The sequence below is a fragment of the Procambarus clarkii genome, chromosome 63 (assembly GCF_040958095.1).
Source record: "Procambarus clarkii isolate CNS0578487 chromosome 63, FALCON_Pclarkii_2.0, whole genome shotgun sequence".
Lineage (NCBI taxonomy): Eukaryota > Metazoa > Arthropoda > Malacostraca > Decapoda > Cambaridae > Procambarus > Procambarus clarkii.
In genome coordinates, this window is record NC_091212.1 from 31,536,481 (window position 1) to 31,556,146 (window position 19,666).

The following is a 19,666-nucleotide window of genomic DNA, read 5'->3' on the forward strand; positions in this document are numbered from 1 at the left end:
CATCGTTAGTGCTTTTTTTGGGTCTGAAGCCATATTGACAAGAGCAATATGTCATTTGCAAGAGATGACCCAATGGAAGAGAAGAACCTATTGAACTCAATAGCAGAATCTGAGGCTGAAAGCTGACCATCGTTATTGGACAGGAGTGTTGGTTTGTTATTTAAAGTCTTCTTTGATCCCAATATTTGTGAAATTGTGCTCTAAGTTTTTTTAATGTTGCTCTTTATATTGGGTAAATTTATCTTCGTAGTATTTAGTTGTGGCTCGTCTAATTATCTTAGATAGCAATAACGAGTAATTCTTTGAGTTACTTATCCAACAGGAAGTCATCTGTATTTTTCCAGGGGCATAGAAGTGTAACAAGAGACTTTGAACTAGGCACCCCGCAGGGTGGTGTCCTCAGTCCTACCTTATTTAATATCTTAATAAACACGCTGTTAAACTCTATACCGAGCAAACCCAACGTCCACATCATTAGCTATGCTGATGATATAATGATACACACCGCTAGGGTATGCTAACACGCAGAACACTCTTAACTCTGTATTAGACTCATGTCAGGACCTAGGTTTAATTATCTCAGCAGAGAAAACAAAGATACTAAATCGGCGCCCACCCAGGCAGGGAGGAGCTGTTCGCAAGATGCAACTGTCTGATGGCTCCCAGCTTGACTATGTAAACAGATTCAAATACCTTGGCCTTGAGGTGCCACTGTATGGTCCTGTTGTATTCAGACTCTGTCGTCAGTTTAAAGAAAGGCTCCGAGCTCTCAAGGCTGTTGCAGGTTATCACTCAGGCTATGGTGCCAATGTCAGAATTGTCAAAATGATGTACTTTGCATACATCAGATCTTTAGTGGATTATGCTGCACCTCTGCTTGTTTTGATGCCTGAAAGAAAGCTTGGAGGGCTTGAAAAATTGCAGAACGAAGCCTTGAGGATAATCCTTGGGTGCCCTCGTACCACAAAGATACTTAATATGAGAAAGGAACTTAATATTCTGAGCGTTGTTGATCGTGTTACTGAAATTAACTGTCAAATTGGTATAAAAGTGCAAGTGCAATCTTTTCTTCAAACAACTCTTAGCCTTTATAACACCCACTGTCCTATGCTTACAAAACAAGTCACAAGCAAAAGACTTAACAATCCTTGGCTTACAAAGGGAATACTTAAATCCATTAACAAAAAACACGACCTTGAGAAGAAGTATAGGCTAGGAACAGTCTCCAAAGAATTCTCAAATAATTACTCGTTATTGCTATCTAAAATAATTAGACGAGCCAAAACTAAATACTATGAAGATAAATTTACCCAAATAAAGAGCAACATTAAAAAAACTTGGAGCACAATTTCACAAATATTGGGATCAAAGAAGATTTTAAATAACAAACCAACACTCCTTTCCAATAACGTTGGTCAGCTTTCAGCCTCTGATTCTGCTATTGAGTTCAATAGGTTCTTCTCTTCCATTGAGTCATCCCTTGCAAATGATATTCCATCTTCCTGTACTGATGTTAAGGACTATCTTACAGGTAACTATCCACAGTCTCTGTACCTAAAGCCTACTAGTTCCACTGATGTCAATGAAATAATCCTTTCCCTTAAAACCAAGTCTAGTGCCCTCGAGGAGATACCAACTTAAATTTACAAAAAAGCCTCCAGATCTCTAGCCCCTGCTATTGCTTTGCTCTTCAACAAGTCACTTGAACTCCAAACCTTTCCTGACATTCTAAAAAAAGCAAGAGTAACCCCTGTCCACAAATGTGGTGATCTCACAGATGTTAACAACTACAGACCTATATCAATCCTGCCTAACTTGTCAAAAATATTCGAAAAACTAATCTACAAGCAGCTTTACTCTTTTCTAGCCAAACACAATATACTTAGCTCTTGTCAATATGGCTTCAGACCCAAAAAAAGCACTAACGATGCACTTATTAGTATGATTAACTTAATTCACGCAGCTCTTGATAAAACGGAGTTTCCTGTTGGGTTATTTGTGGACCTGCGTAAGGCTTTTGACACTGTCAACCATCAAAACCTTCTTCTTAAATTACATCATTATGGAGTCAGAGGACACTCCCTGCAATACCTCAAATCCTACCTTACTGACAGGCTCCAGTATGTTTCTGTGAATAATACAATTTCTCCCACCCTACCCATCAACATTGGTGTTCCTCAGGGCAGCATACTTGGCCCTCTCCTCTTTCTCATCTACATTAATGACCTTCCAAATGCCTCCCAACACCTCAAACCAATTCTATTTGCTGACGACACAACCTTCATTTACTCCAGTCCTGACCCCCTTGCTCTAAATGCCACAGTAAATACTGAGCTAGAGAAAGTCCATCTTTGGTTAACCGCCAACAAACTCACCCTTAACATTGACAAAACGTTTTATACTCTGTTTGGCAATAAATCCTCTAATCAGATAAATCTCAAAATAAACAATACCCTAATTTGTAACAAATTAGATGGCAAATTCCTTGGCGTTCTCATCGACCACAAGCTGAATTTCCAGGGTCACATTCTAAATATATCAAAAAAAGTTTCAAAAACTGTTGGCATTCTTTCTAAGATCAGATATTATGTACCCCGCCCTGCCCTGGTTACTCTCTATTACTCCCTCATCTATCCATACATCAACTATGGTATTTGTGCTTGGGGTTCTACTACCCAAAATCATTTACGTCCTCTTATTACCCAACACAAAGCTGCTATTAGGACAATATCCAACTCTGGCCCCAGACATCACTCGGTACCCTTACTGAAATCTCTGAATATGTTAGATATTAAGTCACTGCACATTCTCTCTTGTGTATTATACATATATAAAACGCTGAACTGTAATGCCAATCCTGACCTCAAAAGCTTCATTGAAGGTTGTAACAGAACCCATGAGCACCACACCAGAAACAAATACAGTTTTGATATTCCTAGAGTACGACTTAATCAAACTAGAAATGCTCTACAAATCAAGGTACCCAGAATGTGGAATGACCTTCCCAACCATGTTAAAGACTGTACCTCTCTCAACCAGTTTAAGATAAAAACTAAACACTACCTAATAAATTCCCTGTAACCTACCTCACTCCTCTATTGTCAACCCATGTCTGTAATTTTTTTTTTTTTTTTTTTTTTTTTTAATCAACACTGTTTGTAAACCTATTGTATTTGTGCTGCTTTTTCAGTCATGTTCCCCCTTTTTTTTTATCTTTATTTGTATTTGTTCTCAACACTTTTTATTCTTTATGCTCAATTAGTATTAAGTTCTAGATATTAATGTTTTCTGAGGTTGGAAGAAAACGTGCTCAGATTGGGGACTTGTTTATTTTATAATGGTAAATAATAAATTAATATACAATAAATTAATATATAATAAATTAATATAGAATAAATTAATTTATTATATAAATTAATAAATAATAAATTAATAAATAAAATTATTATTATATAATAAATAAAAATAATAACAAATAGTATAATGATAAGCAATTATTTTTAATGAATCAAATAGCTAATTAGGATGAATGATAAATAATTATTGACTAGTGCATAACAATAAAGTATTAAGGAATAATTATAATGAATAATCCTTAATGATAAAGTAGAGATCAATTACAATTAATAACTACATCCATAGGTAGTAAATGAAAGTTGCATTAATTAGACTAATTACAATTCATGGGAATATTTCTTAGCTATCTGCAGGCTTATCACTTTGGGGGTTCCGGCGGAGCACCCCCAAAGATACAGCAAATGCTTAGCATGCTAGAGCAAGTGCCCCTTGAGCACATCTGTGGGCCGTCCCTTTCAAAATTAAAACAGGGGATGCAGAGGATCCCGGGAGGAGGGTGGGCGTTATGTAAGAGCAGCTACTGGCTTGGGAAAGGGGCCCACGCCGTCTCCGTCCCGGTTTATATAACCTCGGGTCAATGCGCGCGCAGCTTGGGGCGGTTAAAGTCAGCTTCCAGACATACGTTTTCTTCCACTCAGAAAACCCACCGTTTTTGGGAAACAGTGTTCTTTTTCTGAGGTTGGAAGAAAACTTGCTCAGATTGGGGACTTGTTTATTTTATAATGGTAAATAATAAATTAATATACAATAAATTAATATATAATAAATTAATATAGAATAAATTAATTTATTATATAAATTAATAAATAATAAATTAATAAATAAAATTATTATTATATAATAAATAATAATAATAACAAATAGTATAATGATAAGCAATTATTTTTAATGAATCAAATAGCTAATTAGGATGAATGATAAATAATTATTGACTAGTGCATAACAATAAAGTATTAAGGAATAATTATAATGAATAATCCTTAATGATAAAATAGAGATCAATTACAATTAATAACTACATCCATAGGTAGTAAATGAAAGTTGCATTAATTAGACTAATTACAATTCATGGGAATATTTCTTAGCTGTCTGCAGGCTTATCACTTTGGGGGTTCCGGCGGAGCACCCCCAATCCCGCGAGGGCCAGCGGGAGAAGGATTAAGGAGAAGGGGTTCCTTACTCTTACTAGCACGTAGACTGTGCAAAGGATTAGCTGCGGACAGCGGGACACTTGGGGACCGGCGCTGCACCCCCACCGCAGGCCAGCTGGCCGGGCCCCCCCCCCCCCCCGAAGGGCGAGGCCCGCTGGTCGCAAGGAGGCCTCAGAGTGGCAGTGCAACAACGTCCCGGACGTAGTTAGCTGGGTGTTCCAGCTGGTTGCTGGACCCGCCGTTAACTTCGATGGCTAGCCCGTCAAGAGAGCCGAGTGGCCCTGTCAATTCTAAAGGTAAGAGGGCGTGGTCGGCTGAAGGCGAGCCTAGCTCTGCGAGGGCGGCGCGAATTAATCGCCCTGAAGAAGTGTTGCCTGTTCACTGGGCACGGGCCGGGTAGAACTTGCCGGGGGGCGCTCGCTGGGCTAGGGTATGCGTGCGTCCTGCACTGCGCTTGTAGGATCCGAAGAGTGTTGATTCCTGACCATGTAAGCGATACCTGGTCCAGTCGGAGTGTGCGTCGATTTTTTTGTCGCGTAGACCACCTCCCCCGGGCTGAAAGATATAAGGCAGTAAGGGTGGGCAGAAGCGGCATGCAGTGTTATCGTGACAGGCAAGGGCACAGACGAGAGGGAAACCCTAGCTGAATCAATACGGAGACGAAAAAACGGGGGGAGGGAGCCCGGCACAGGAAATAAGAGATTCCTTAATTAACAATCCTGGATGAATAAGGAGTTTTCCGAATAATTATACTGTAGCAATGAAGGGGGCTAACAATTCTAAGAATCTTCCAGCAAACGGAAGGGGGAAGTACCTTTGCTAAGAGCAAAGGTGGGAGAAAGCCAGTAGGAGAACAGCAAAGAAGCACAAAGCAACTATAAACAGGGATAATACGAAACACTATAAATCTTGAATATAAACAATACATATACCAAGAACGGGTATATACAACAAAGCAATATATACATAAACAATAAAATGGAATAAGAACCAATTCTTAAAGCCAAATCTATAACATGCTTGTGTCCTAAGCGGATGTAGAATGTGAGCGGGGAACATTACCCTTGGTCTCCATCCCATCTCTGCCTCCAGACGGGTGATAGGGCTGGATAGAAGCCAAGGAGTCTGCCTTAAGTGGCCGCTGAGTGTAGTCTTGTGTTGTCAATGAGCGTCTGCAAGCCGCAGCTAGTACGCCGTGAACTTCGGCTACATCTTTTAGAACAGGAGCAAAGTGAAATCGACGGCAGGGAACCGTCATCCAGTAACTGTAATAAGGAATAATATTAAGAATACAATGTCGTAAATAATTGTACAATGTAAGAATACAATGTAATATCGTAAATAACCGATGACGGCAAGTGCCGAAGAATGGAAGAAATTAAGAAAGCAACGCCAAACCATAATAACAATTTATATTTTTAATGAAATAATACTGGAATGACAGTAACGATACGGAATAATATCCATACTACCATATAGCCCAGCAAATAAGGGAAGATAATAGTATTAACGTACGCCCTGGGCGGCTGCAACCCGGCACCGCTGCGTGTGTTGTAATGGTGATAAGAGGAATATCCGGCTCGCATTGTCTTCCTCGCCGCAGTAGGGTGAGGGGGGGGGGGGGTTCCGGCTTGTCGTGGCTGCGAAAAAAAGGGAACAGAAGAAGCCGACGTTGTGCGCCAAGCGGGCAGAGCGCAGGGGAAGGAATAGCAGTTGGAGGTAAGGGCCCCTAACCTAATGATAGATGAGGTTAAATTAAATAGAATACCATTACGTAGTAGGAAACAACAATGGCGAGGGATCAAGCAGAGTAAATTAGCCCAGAAGGCCGGATGGCCAAAGAACGTTAGCGACCGGATGGCCAACAGCATGCTGGCTGCTGCTGGCCAACAACATGTTGGCCGACATCATGCTAACTGACTGGCTTGAGCTTGCCGAAAGGATGGCCGTATGGCCAGTTATTGCATGACACCGTGCGCGAGGCCATGCTCAACTTCTCTGTAGCATTCCAAATGTATCTTAATGTACTGTCGATGCGATGAAGAATGGGTGGTCAAATATAATGCACGATATTTAGAATATATAATGGGGGAAACGAGTGTAATAGGACGAAATAACCGGAGGAAAAAATGGGGGGTGGGACCCCACCCGAATGCACTGCAACTAGCATACCCTAGCTGAAATTAACTTAATGGCACAGAGGCAAAGCAATAGATTAATACAAATCCTAATTGAAAGTCCCTTAATATAACAAATTGAACGTGAAACTTAAGCAAAGTGTAAATTGCGGGAAAATTTTTCCGTAATAAATACGAATCGTAATTGCGAGTCCAACAATAACAAATTTTAGGCATGAGGTGAAAGCAATGCTATAAATTGCGGAAGCAATACAACTCATAACTGAAAGTCTAGCAATCATAAGATATATTTTAAAATTGTTCACAAATATAAATTATAAACACCAAAACGGCGTACCGCACGACGCCAGGGCGTCAAAGCTTAAGGTAGAGATAACTGAGACGGCGAGTAGCCACTCGCTCAGCCTAGCTGGCCTTACCTAACAAGTTAAACAAAGTCGAGCGAACAAGCATAAAATTCCACCGGGAAGTAAAACCTGCAGCTGGCGTTGGGAGGGCATCAATTGAATTAAACTGTGATAGGGTAAATGTAAACCTTTAGGCCGTAAATGATAAACCACATAACGTAACCAGGAGAAACAACAAATATGCCGCAAGGCTTACCCGTAATAACAGTAATAATTTACAGAGGGAACTAAACATGAAAGCAGGGCCAGAAACTTAAAGCAGGAGACAAGGGCCCGTAACACCGCGACTAGCGCATCCTAACCGACTTTACTTAAATACTTAAGGCAAAGCAAAAGTTAAACAAACATACGTAAACACAGTAAAAGACTCATGTAACGAGACGAAGCTGCATCCTGAGCGGGAAGAAAGTGAGTAGGCTAGTGGAAAATGCGAAACCCGGGAAACTGAAGCAAGAGGCAAGAGGCCTGTGACACGGCAACTAGCACAACCTAGCTGGCTTAGTTAATAACTCAAATACAATAAGCAAGGGTTTTATAACAATACAATACAATACAATTTTATTTAGGTAAGGTACATACATACAATAAATATTTACAAGGATTGTTTGACTTATAGGTAGAGCTAGTACATACAATGCCTAAAGCCACTATTACGCAAAGCGTTTTGGGCATGATAAACTTAAATGACAAGCTTAATACTAATTGAGCATAATGAGTAGAATGAAAACAAGAAATGAAAACATAGATGAAAAAGCAGCACAAATACAATTATGTCGACAAACAGCGCTCTTTAAAGAAAAAAACAGACATTGGTTGACAATAGAAGGGTAAGGTAGGTTACAGGGAATTTATTAGGTATAGCTTCGCTCTTAACTTAAACTGGTTGAGAGAGGTACAGTCTTTAACATGGTTGGGAAGGTCATTCCACATTCTGGGCCCCTTGATTTGTAGAGCATTTCTAGTTTGATTAAGTCGTACTCTAGGAATATCAAAACTGTATTTATTTCTGGTGTGATGCTCATGGGTTCTGATACAACCTTCTATGAAGCTTTTGAGATCAGGATTGGCATTATAGTTTAGCGTTTTATATATGTATAATACACATGAGAGAATGTGCAGTGACTTAATGTCTAACATATTCAGAGATTTAAGTAGGGGTACCGAGTGATGTCTGGGGCCAGAATTGGATATTGTCCTAATAGCAGCTTTGTGTTGAGTAATTAGAGGACGTAAGTGATTTTGGGTAGTAGAGCCCCAAGCACAAATACCATAGTTGAGATATGGATAGATAAGGGAGTAATAGAGAGTCACCAGGGCAGGGCGTGGTACATAATATCTGATCTTAGAAAGAATGCCCACAGTTTTTGAAACTTTTTTTGATATGTTTAGAATGTGTCCCTGGAAATTAAGCTTGTGGTCAATGAGAATGCCAAGGAATTTGCCATCTAATTTGTTACAAATTTGGGTATTGTTTATTTTGAGATTTATTTGATTAGAGGATTTATTGCCAAACAGAATATAAAAGGTTTTGTCAATGTTAAGGGTGAGTTTGTTGGCAGTTAGCCACAGATGGACTTTATTTAGCTCAGTATTTACTGTGGCATTTAGAGCAAGGGGGTCAGGACTGGAGTAAATGAAGGTTGTGTCGTCAGCAAATAGAATTGGTTTGAGGTGTTGGGAGGCATTTGGAAGGTCATTAATGTAGATGAGAAAGAGGAGAGGGCCAAGTATGCTGCCCTGGGGAACACCAATGTTGATGGGTAGGGTGGGAGAAATTGTATTATTCACAGAAACATATTGGAGCCTGTCAGTAAGGTAGGATTTGAGGTATTGTAGGGAGTGTCCTCTGACTCCATAATGATGTAATTTAAGAAGAAGGTTTTGGTGGTTGACAGTGTCAAAAGCTTTACGCAGGTCCACAAACAACCCAACAGGGAACTCATTTTTATCAAGAGCTGTATGAATCGAGTTAAGCATACTAATAAGTGCATCGTTAGTGCTTTTTTTGGGTCTGAAGCCATATTGGCAAGGGCTAAGTATATTGAGTTTGGCTAGATATGAGTAAAGCTGCTTATAGATTAGTTTTTCAAAAATTTTTGACAAGTTTGGCAGGATAGATATAGGTCTGTAGTTGTTAACATCTGTGAGATTACCACATTTGTGGACAGCCGTTACTCTCGCTTTTTTTAGAATATCTGGGAAGGTTTGGAGTTCAAGTGACTTGTTGAAGAGCAAAGCAATAGCAGGGGCTAAAGATCTGGAGGCTTTTTTGTAAATTAAAGTTGGTATCTCCTCAAGGGCACCAGACTTGGTTTTAAGGGAAAGGATTATCTCATTGACGTCAGTGGAATTAATAGGCTTTAGGTACAGAGACTGTGGATAGTTACCTGAAAGATAGTCATTAATGTCTGTACTGGAAGATGGAATATCATTTGCAAGGGATGAACCAATGGAAGAGAAGAACCTTTTGAACTCAATAGCAGAATCAGAGGCTGAAAGCTGACTTTCGTTATTAGACAGGAGAGTCGGTTTGTTATTTAAAGACTTCTTTGATCCCAATATTTGAGAAATTGTTCTCCAAGTTTGTTTAATGTTGCTCTTTATTTGGGTAAATTTATCTTCGTAGTATTTAGTTTTGGCTCGTCTAATTATCTTAGACAGCAATAATGAGTAATTCTTTGAGAATTCTTTGGAGACAATTCCTAACCTATACTTCTTCTCAAGGTCATGTTTTTTATTAATAGATTTAAGTATTCCCTTTGTAAGCCAGGGATTGTTAAGCCTTTTGGTTGTGACTTGTTTTGTAAGCATAGGACAGTGGGTATTATAAAGGCTAAGAGTTTTTTGAAGAAAAGATTGCACTGCTAGGTTGATGTCCACTATGTTACCTAACTCGGACTCCCAGTTGACATTATCAGCAGCAGTTATAAAATTGTCTATAGCAGTTTCATTGTGTAGTCTAAAACGTATCACTCTTGACTCAAGAGGTGGTTTGCTAATGTTAGTTAAGAGAAATGTGGGGTAATGATCTGTAGTGTTATCGGTGATTATACCTAAAGTAAGCGGAGAGGTTATGTTTGCCCAGATGTGATCGAGCGTCGTGGCAGTGCTATCAGTGATTCTAGTAGGTCTAGTGATTAAGGGTATGAGGAAGCAGGAATTCATACAGTTGAGGAAGCTAACAGCAGTGGGGTGTTCAGGCTCGCAGAGGTCAATATTAAAGTCCCCTGTGATAATTAGGTGGTTTTTGTTCAGTCGGTTATCAAGTATTAGATTTCTAAGGTTTGAGTTGAATTCGGACACATCAGTGTTAGGAATTCTATAAACTGCACCCACAGTCAGGACAGACTCGGCACCCTTGACTCTGAAGCTGGCGAAGATATACTCCCCATAGCAGTCTCTGGTTCTAATTTCTTTTAAGCATGTTAGTTCTTGGTGGTAGTAAAGAGCAGTGCCACCACCTCTCTGAAGTTGACGACAGTTGTGAATTGCTGAGTAGTTAGGCATGTTAAAGAGCTGAGTAGTATCCTCTTTCAACCATGTTTCAGTAAGTATAATAAAAGAGAATTTGTTGTCAATAGCTTCAATCAAGGCACTAACATCATCGAAGTGTTTACCTAGGGATCTAACGTTCAAATTGATTACAGAGATATTGTGATTATGAGTTAATACATTGTTTACATCATGTGCTGCAAAAGAGAATTATAAGTTAAAGAATTATGCACGTGGGTAGTACCTGGACCTTAAACCCACATTAACGAGCGTGTATACCACAAACACCAATAGACAAATTTGTGCAAAATAATGGATTAACTTAACGACCGTTGCCGAATGTTGAACTGCAAAATCCTGCCGTCCGCGGCTGGAACATCGGGCTGGGCACCTGCAGCTGGTCATCGACAGCTGGAGCATCAACATCTGATAAAGGGAGGAAAGTAACAGCAACTGGCCACCAGGGAAGACGTTAGTGGTAAGTAGAGAGCCAGCTGCTAGACAATTAAGGCTAAAGACTGGAATATAACTGTCCTAGAAAATAACGGGAACAATTCATGAAGCTGGGAGAGCGAGAATTACAAAACTGAAAAAGAGTGATAAATTGCTGGGCGCAACGTCGGTTGGAACGCTTCAGTTGGAGGTTCCTGACTGAAGCATCGGCTGCCGGGAAGCCTAAGATGGAACTGGGGCGTTAGCAGCTGTAACATCGTCTGCTGAAACTAGCCGAGTCTGTGAGGGCGCCCGCTGCAACAGCTACGGCCGAGCCACCAGCTGGCCCATCCTCTGCAGGAACAACACCGGCTGGGACGACGTCGTTGTAAAAGCCTAACAATGTAATAAATTATATTACATGAATAATCTTAAATAAAATGGTGTAAATAATAAAATTATAAACCAATTAAAACTATAATTAATTATAAATAATTATAAATTGCAAAACAAAGTATGCTCAAAATAAAGCTGGACTATAACTCGTTAGAGAAACGGGATTAACACTGAGCCGAGGTAAATACAACCAAATACAATAACAAAAAGGAGTGAAAAAAGACACGTCAGCTGGAACTTCGCGTCCAGCGGCCTAGGAGGCCGCTGTGACATCCGGGCTACACTGGGCAAACAACACGTCTGGGTAAACCAGCGGCCTGGGAGGCCGCCTATTTATATGACCAAATAAATATAAAACTGAAAACATCGCCGGCTTAACTCGTCACAGGAAGGGCGTCGGCTGGGAAGCCGCAGTACCTTCCGACTAAATTGAGGAATACACTGAAAGTTTTTAATACACGTCGTGACTGGAAGACACCATAGTATAACCTAACTAGCTCATCCTAGCTGACTTAACTTAAACGTCTGGGTACGAACGCGCTGGCTATACCAGCTGGACGAAACGTCTGGGAACAAATGTACCGGGCTACACCGGCCAGACGAAAACGTCTGGGTATGAACGTGCCGGCTATACCAGCCGGACGAAACGTCTGGGAACAAATGTACCGGGCTACACCGGACATACGACAACGTCTGGGACAAACGTGCGGGTTAAACCGGCCAGGCAAGAACATCTGGGGACGAACGTGCGGGCTAAACCGGCCCGACGAGACGTCTGGAGACGCCTACAACTAACACATCCTAGCTGACTTTACATAATCACAAAGGCAAAGCAGAGGTTAAACAAACATAAATGTAAAACCAGCAAAGAAACACGCAGCTTGACGACAGCGCCATCTATGGACTGGATACGTCAGGTGTTTGTGCCCGAGCCCGTAAGTGAGGTGTATTAGTGTCCCGGTTATTGATGACGTGTCTGTTTACAGAGTCGACCTGGGACCACTGTGTTGACGGTTGAGTGAGTCTACCCGAGGCAGCCAGTCTCCATACTGTGAAGTTTGCTGCAGCTGTTGTGACGTCGTCCCCCCGGAAGAACACTGTGGTGTGTTAGCCTGCCAGTGGAGTGGCAGTGAAAGGATTTACCCGGGACCGACTGTTGGAGACGATCATCCACTGGGGTATTGAGGACAGGAGGGTGATTTGTGATATCACACGAGACTCCTGTCTAGGGCGTACCCCTTAAATCGTTCGTGGAGTGGCCGTACCAGCCTTGGTGGCTCAGTACCTGCCAGCAGACCAGCTGGACGTGTGGTTGACGGCCTCCACGACGGTGCCCCCAGTGGACCTGCGTTTTGGCTGACCTGTGGCCCGGGTAGGCTCGGCATTCTCAGAGAACACGTCGTGAGGCCACGAAGAAGGCACCGAGAGTTGTGGCACCAGCGTCTTCAGTAGAAGACATCGATTGAGGATTAATCCCCTTGTTAAGTGTTAATACCCCTCCCCCTTGTGCACTCTTTTATTTTATATATTTAAATGGTGATGGTACTAATTATAATATTAAGTTCTTAGCTTTCTTTCCCTACTCCCTTTAAGTTACTTGCGTCACGGATCTCATCCCTTGATAGCCACTACTGGCTCGGGAACGGATACATATATCTTCCTCTAACAACATCAGAGTGAGAACCCCGTTGCGTCCCGAGAGGGCCGTAACATAATTGGCATCCCCAGCGGGATCCGTCCCCTTGTTAAGTATGTTTGACAGGGGTGGTGAAGTGGCGTAATCCCTGTAAATAATTCCCCCTGTGTGTGACGATTGTGACGTTATACGTCCTGTGCGGTGCTCAGAGTGACTAAGTGCGATATTGTGCAGTGCGGTGCTCGCTGTGATTAAGCGATTAAGTGCAATATTGACTAGTGCGGTGCTCAGTGATTCAGTGCAATATTGTAGAGCGAAGTGTTCGCTTGGACTCGGTGCAATATTGGGTAGTGCGGTGCCCGAAGTGATTACGTGCAATATTGGCAAGTGCAGTGTTTGGTGCGATAAAGTGCAATATTGGCGTAGAACAGTGCTCGGTGTGTTAAGTGCTAACGTGTAAGCAGTGTGTTAAGTGCTAAGTGTTCCATCTGTGACAATGGCAGACAAAGCTACCATCGATGATCTGGACGAGGTTCAGGCTTTTCTGAACAGAGAAGATTGTCTTGCCAGATTAAAATATCTGAGTAAACCAGAACTTGTACTAGTGAGCGCCTACCTGGAGATCAAGATCCGTGCCAGTGATTCCCGTGTGGAGATCTTGTCCAAGGTACACCGGCACCTGAAGGCAGAAGAGAAACAGGAAGGCGAGACTCCTAGTACAAAGGAAAGTGCAGACATAGCTTCCACGGAAAAGGAAGATAAGGGCAGTGACGTTGACAGTGATGCAGGTGAGCTTAATATCAGCTTCCTAACGGTCAAGATGCGTGCCCTGGAAATTAATCGGGAAATTGAATGGAAGAAGTTAGAAATGGAACGAGAATTAAAAGATAAAGAAATGGAGATGAAAGAAAAAGAATTGGCGATGAGGCGTTTAGAATTAGAAAGAGAAGAGAAACGAGAGAGACAAGATAAAGAATTAGAGATGAGACGTTTAGAATTAGAAGAAAGGAAAGAAGAGCGAGAAAGAGAAGAGAGACGAGAGAGGGAAGAACGAGAAAGAGAGAGAGAAGAACGAGACAGGCAAGAACGACAAGACAGAGAGGAAAGAGAGAGACAACATGAACTAGAAGTTTTGCGATTAGGTGGTGGTCGGAGGCAAACAACGGACACCAGTAGCTTCGATCCGGTACGAAACATCAAAATGGTCCCCAAATTCCATGAGAAGGAAGTGTCAAAATTCTTTGCAGCCTTCGAGAAAGTCGCTGCCTCTTTGGAGTGGCCAAGGGAGAATTGGGCCATCATGATACAGTCAGTCTTGACTGGGAAGGCCCAAATCGCTTACTCTACGTTATCCCTTGACGACTCCGGCGATTACGATATGGTGAAGAAAGTTGTGCTCATGGCGTACCAATTGGTACCTGAGGCGTACAGGCAGAAGTTTAGAAACCTGAAGAAGACCTCAGAGCACACTTTCACAGAGTTCGCCACGATCAAGGAGCGACTTTTTCAAGAATGGTGTGCCTCTCGGAAGGTGGAGACCAGGGAAGACCTCGAACAGCTGATTCTGCTCGAGGACTTCAAGGATTGTTTGTCTGGAGACCTCAAGACGTACTTAGAGGAACAGCAGGTGGAGACCTTGAGTGCAGCAGCCACCATGGCTGAAGAGTATATCCTGACTCATAGGCCGTCTGCTAAGTACGTCCCGAGGAATTACCAGCGCCGGTTTGACAGACCTCAGGACGATGAAGAGACTCCCGTCCCACGAAGCGCTAAGAAGACGCCCCCAAGTAGCCCCCGAAGAACAAGTCCTAGTAGTCCGAAACACCGTAGTCCAAGGAGGAATATGGTGTGCTGGACTTGAGGGCAGAAAGGGCACGTAGCTGCTAGGTGCCGAGGCAGAAGAGGTGCCAGCGCACGAAGGGAGGTGATGTTGATGAGCTGTGGAACATCACCAGCAGGAAACCAGTCTACGACGACGCAGAAAGGACCAAGTTTGTTGGCCCCTCACACTTCAACCGGGTATGTAACGAGTGATCATACTGGTAGATCAATTGTAGTGCTCAGAGATAGTGGAGCGGCCCAGTCCCTGATCGTGAAGAGCTCGTTACCCGAGGGAGTAAGTGTGGATGGGCGACAAAAGGTTGTCCTGGTTGGGTTTCCTAGGACGCAGTACTTCGACCCCTTAGTGCCAGTACATCTTGACTCGCCTTATTTCAGCGGCACATGTGAGTTGGCAGTAGTCGATACCCTCCCTGTGGCTGGGATTGACGTGGTACTAGCCAACGACTTGGTGACCGATTGGAGCACCAATCATCCCAAGATAGCGGACGAGTCGGCCAGAACATCAAAGTCTGAGGTGTTTACAGGCAATGGTAATGTCCAGGTAAAGACAGACCCGGATGTAAACATATTTAATTTGTCCTCTCACCCGCAGATCGACGATATTCTAGCAGTGTCTCCTGATTCTCTCGACGAGGAACATGAAGTTAAGAAGGCAGAGGTACCTGAGCAAGAAGAGAGGCCTTGTGTGCGGGCACCCACGGATACCAACGAGTCTGGAGCGAAGGCGGATGTGTGCTTGCGGTATGGCAAGTTACAGCGTGTAGTGAACCAGCCAGAGATTCCCCAGACGTCAGAGGTAGGTGCGGTGTGTTCAAAAGGTCTAGTGCCCTCTTCGGTCCAAGCCAGGCGTGTGGATGTGGCCGGCTATGGACATGACTGGCTCGGGAAGCTTATCCCTCAATTGGCCCCATGTTTTTTAGCGATACTTTGTTTGATGCTCATATGTGTTCCCAGTGTTCTCAGTAAGGATCAGTGGACGACCCGAAGAATGATGGCTCCCATGAACATCGTGAAGAGGTCCCAGGGATTGGAGATTTGTACTGCAAGTGTTGCAGTTGAAGAAGGGACCTGGAAGGTAATGGTTGATACAGGAGGTACGACATGTGATAATATGAGTGACTGTTTCCGACAGGTTGACACCCCCCGCGTGATTGCTGAACCTCAACACAGCGTTATGCGGAACGTTGGTCGACCTGACGGTGGCAGAGTGAATGTCATCTGCGACGTACAAGCAGCCCTGTTGGGACTAGGTGTGGACCTAGTAGGGTATGCTGTAAGTATTGACTTACCCACTGTCGCGATCACTCTGAATTATCAGACCCCTGTATTCCAGGTTCCTGTCTCCCTGAAGGACCATCGGACCAGCACCAGAAATGCCGTCTATGGTCAGCCATCATCGGTGCCACGACATAAGGAAGTGTCGAGTCACCCCAGATCGTGTCTACACCGATCCTTACTCGAGAGGTGTGAGGTTATGCTCCGGATTAACATCTCGGTGGAGACGGTGAAGATGTGGAAGATTACACCAGGCAGGACCTTGCCTTCAATTTTAAAGTTCCCGTTGTGCCGGAATTGCCCAGTAGGACAGTTCTGTGGACGAGACAGCCTCGCCATCCCAGATTATAAAGCATGTGTGTCCATTTGGAGCAGTGTCGCCGTACTAATTTGGTTTGTGTTTTTTATAGAACCCAAAACCAAATTCTTTTTGGTGGGGAGGTGTTACGAACCCGGATCCAGCGTCCGAGCAAGGAGCAGTAACAACTACGCCATCTGTGGGTCAGCTCCCGAAACCCCCGCCAAACGAACGACGACACCGGATGAGGACGGCGAATATCGGCCACAAGGGCCAGTTTCCAGTCCTGTGCAGCTCACAACACAGCCGCTCCTGACCTCTGGTGAGGTGGTGCTCCGACGACAGCGCCATCTATGGACTGGATACGTCAGGTGTTTGCGCCCGAGCCCGTAAGTGAGGTGTATTAGTGTCCCGGTTATTGATGACGTGTCTGTTTACAGAGTCGACCTGGGACCACTGTGTTGACGGTTGAGTGAGTCTACCCGAGGCAGCCAGTCTCCATACTGTGAAGTTTGCTGCAGCTGTTGTGACGTCGTCCCCCCGGAAGAACACTGTGGTGTGTTAGCCTGCCAGTGGAGTGGCAGTGAAAGGATTTACCCGGGACCGACTGTTGGAGACGATCATCCACTGGGGTATTGAGGACAGGAGGGTGATTTGTGATATCACACGAGACTCCTGTCTAGGGCGTACCCCTTAAATCGTTCGTGGAGTGGCCGTACCAGCCTTGGTGGCTCAGTACCTGCCAGCAGACCAGCTGGACGTGTGGTTGACGGCCTCCACGACGGTGCCCCCAGTGGACCTGCGTTTTGGCTGACCTGTGGCCCGGGTAGGCTCGGCATTCTCAGAGAACACGTCGTGAGGCCACGAAGAAGGCACCGAGAGTTGTGGCACCAGCGTCTTCAGTAGAAGACATCGATTGAGGATTAATCCCCTTGTTAAGTGTTAATACCCCTCCCCCTTGTGCACTCTTTTATTTTATATATTTAAATGGTGATGGTACTAATTATAATATTAAGTTCTTAGCTTTCTTTCCCTACTCCCTTTAAGTTACTTGCGTCACGGATCTCATCCCTTGATAGCCACTACTGGCTCGGGAACGGATACATATATCTTCCTCTAACAACATCAGAGTGAGAACCCCGTTGCGTCCCGAGAGGGCCGTAACACAGCTTGACACCGCATAAAATTCATTAATACTGTAAATTAAGGAAACTTAAGGAAAACAAATCCATAAAACAAAGCTAGGGCCAGAGGCCTGTAACACTGCAGCTAGCCTAACCTAGCTAACTTTACCTAATAAGTTAAAGGCAATAGCAAAAGTTGTACAAACAAATGTAAAACCAGCTAAAGAAAACATGCAGCTTGACACTGCATAAAATTCATTAATAAATTAAGGAAACTTATGGAAAACAAATCCATGAAAACAAAGCTAGGGGCCAGAGGCCTGTGACACTGCAGCTAGCCTAACCTAGCTAACTTTACCTACTAACTTATAGGCAATGACCAAAAGTTAAAACAAACCTAAATGTAAAACCAGCTAAAGAAACATGCAGCTTAACACTGCATAAATTTCAGTAGTAAATTAGGGTAAACTTGTGGGAAAACAAGTCCATGAAAACAAAGCTAGGGGCCAGAGGCGTGTGACACAGCAGCTAGCCTAACCTAGCTGACTTTCCCTAATAACTTAAAGGCAATAAGCAAAAGTTAAATAAACCTAAATGTACAACCTGCAAAAGAAACATGGGCTTGACACTGCATTAAATTCATTAATAAGTTAAGGAAACTTATGGAAAAACTAGTCCATGAAAACAAAGCTAGTGGCCAGAGGCCTGTGACTCGGCAGCTAGCCTAACCTAGCTGACTTTACCTAATAACTTATAGGCAATAAGCAAAAGTTAAAACAAACCTGAATGTAAAGCCTCACGTCGACTGGGTGAGGGTGGGGGTGGACATGCCTCCTCCCGAGTGTGCTTCAAATAACAGCCTTCAAGAAAACATGCAGCTTCAAGAAAACATGCAGCTTGACACCATTAAATTCATTAATAAATTAAGGAAACTTATGAAAAATACAAGTCCATGAAAACTTGAAGCTAGGGGCCCGAGGCCTGAGAGACAGCAGCTAGCCTAACCTAGCACTAGCCTAACCTAATAGCCAGCGTTTAGAGTAGGGTAGCAACAGCACTAAATAGGAGCTGGCATGAGCAATAAATGTCCTGGAACAACAATAACAGCACTACCCAATATAAACATAGGCATGGGGCGAAAGCAAAGGTAAAATTACAGTAAATAATGTAGCGTGAAGAAACACGCCATGACTAACAGTCAGACTATAAAGAAGGACTTATATAAAGAACGTAAATAACAAATAACGGCACAACAGAAGTCGCCCAAGCAGCATACCTCACGTCGACTGGGTGAGGGGGCTTAAGGTACAGGGCTGAGCAGATGGGGAAGGTGGGGGTGGGAGGGTGTACAGGCCTCCTCTTGAGGTTATCTTGATTATCTCCTCCCGATTGCGCTTCAAATAACAGCCACCTACTGGAGTAAAACCAGTGCCCCATAACACCGAGGGTCACCTCCCCTTCTAGGACCACTGCACCTGCATTTGGTCACCGAGGCTGAACCAACAGGCGTGATTCTGGGCGCGCGCGCCAACAAAGAGACAAACACTGGTCCGACGCACCAACAACACAAACACTGGTCCGGCGCGCCAACAAAACACAAACACTGCCTTAAATGTTGAGAAGGGCAGGACGCCCCTAACGGGTCGCTCCGAGTCGTTGTCTAGAGGAACTGGTGTAGGGTCCATGCTGGGAGAACAGTTGAGCGGGCTAAACTTCTGTGTTTACGACTCGCTGAGCAGCAGTGAGTCGTTATGTAAGAGCAGCTGCTGGCTTGGGAAAGGGGCCCACGCCGTCTCCTGTCCCAGGTTTATATAACCTCGGGTCAATGCGCGCGCAGCTTGGGGCGGTTAAAGTCAGCTTCCAGACATACGTTTTCTTCCACTCAGAAAACCCACCGTTTTTGGGAAACAGTGTTCTTTTTTCTTGCCCGAAACGCATTGTGTAATAGTGGCTTTAGGCATTGTATGTACTAGCTCTATCTATCAATCCATTAATGTAACATCACTTGTATGTATGTATGTACCTTACCTGAATAAACATATTTATTTATTTATTTATAAAAATGCTTAGGCTAACTCATCCTAATCCTTGCACAGAAGCCCTCCAGAATTTCTTTAT

General features: G+C 43.5%; 1 protein-coding gene across 1 annotated transcript in view; it reads right to left on the reverse strand.

The window, feature by feature from the left end:
* Positions 1 to 4,276: 4,276 nt before the first annotated feature.
* LOC123769568 (uncharacterized) overlaps positions 4,277 to 19,666 on the reverse strand; it is a 270,062-nt gene continuing 254,672 nt past the window's right edge. Inside the window, exon 6 of the mRNA XM_069308837.1 lies at positions 4,277 to 5,773. Coding sequence (XP_069164938.1) covers positions 5,639 to 5,773 — 135 coding nt within the window. The 3' untranslated portion in view covers positions 4,277 to 5,638. The remainder of the gene's footprint in view (positions 5,774 to 19,666) is intronic.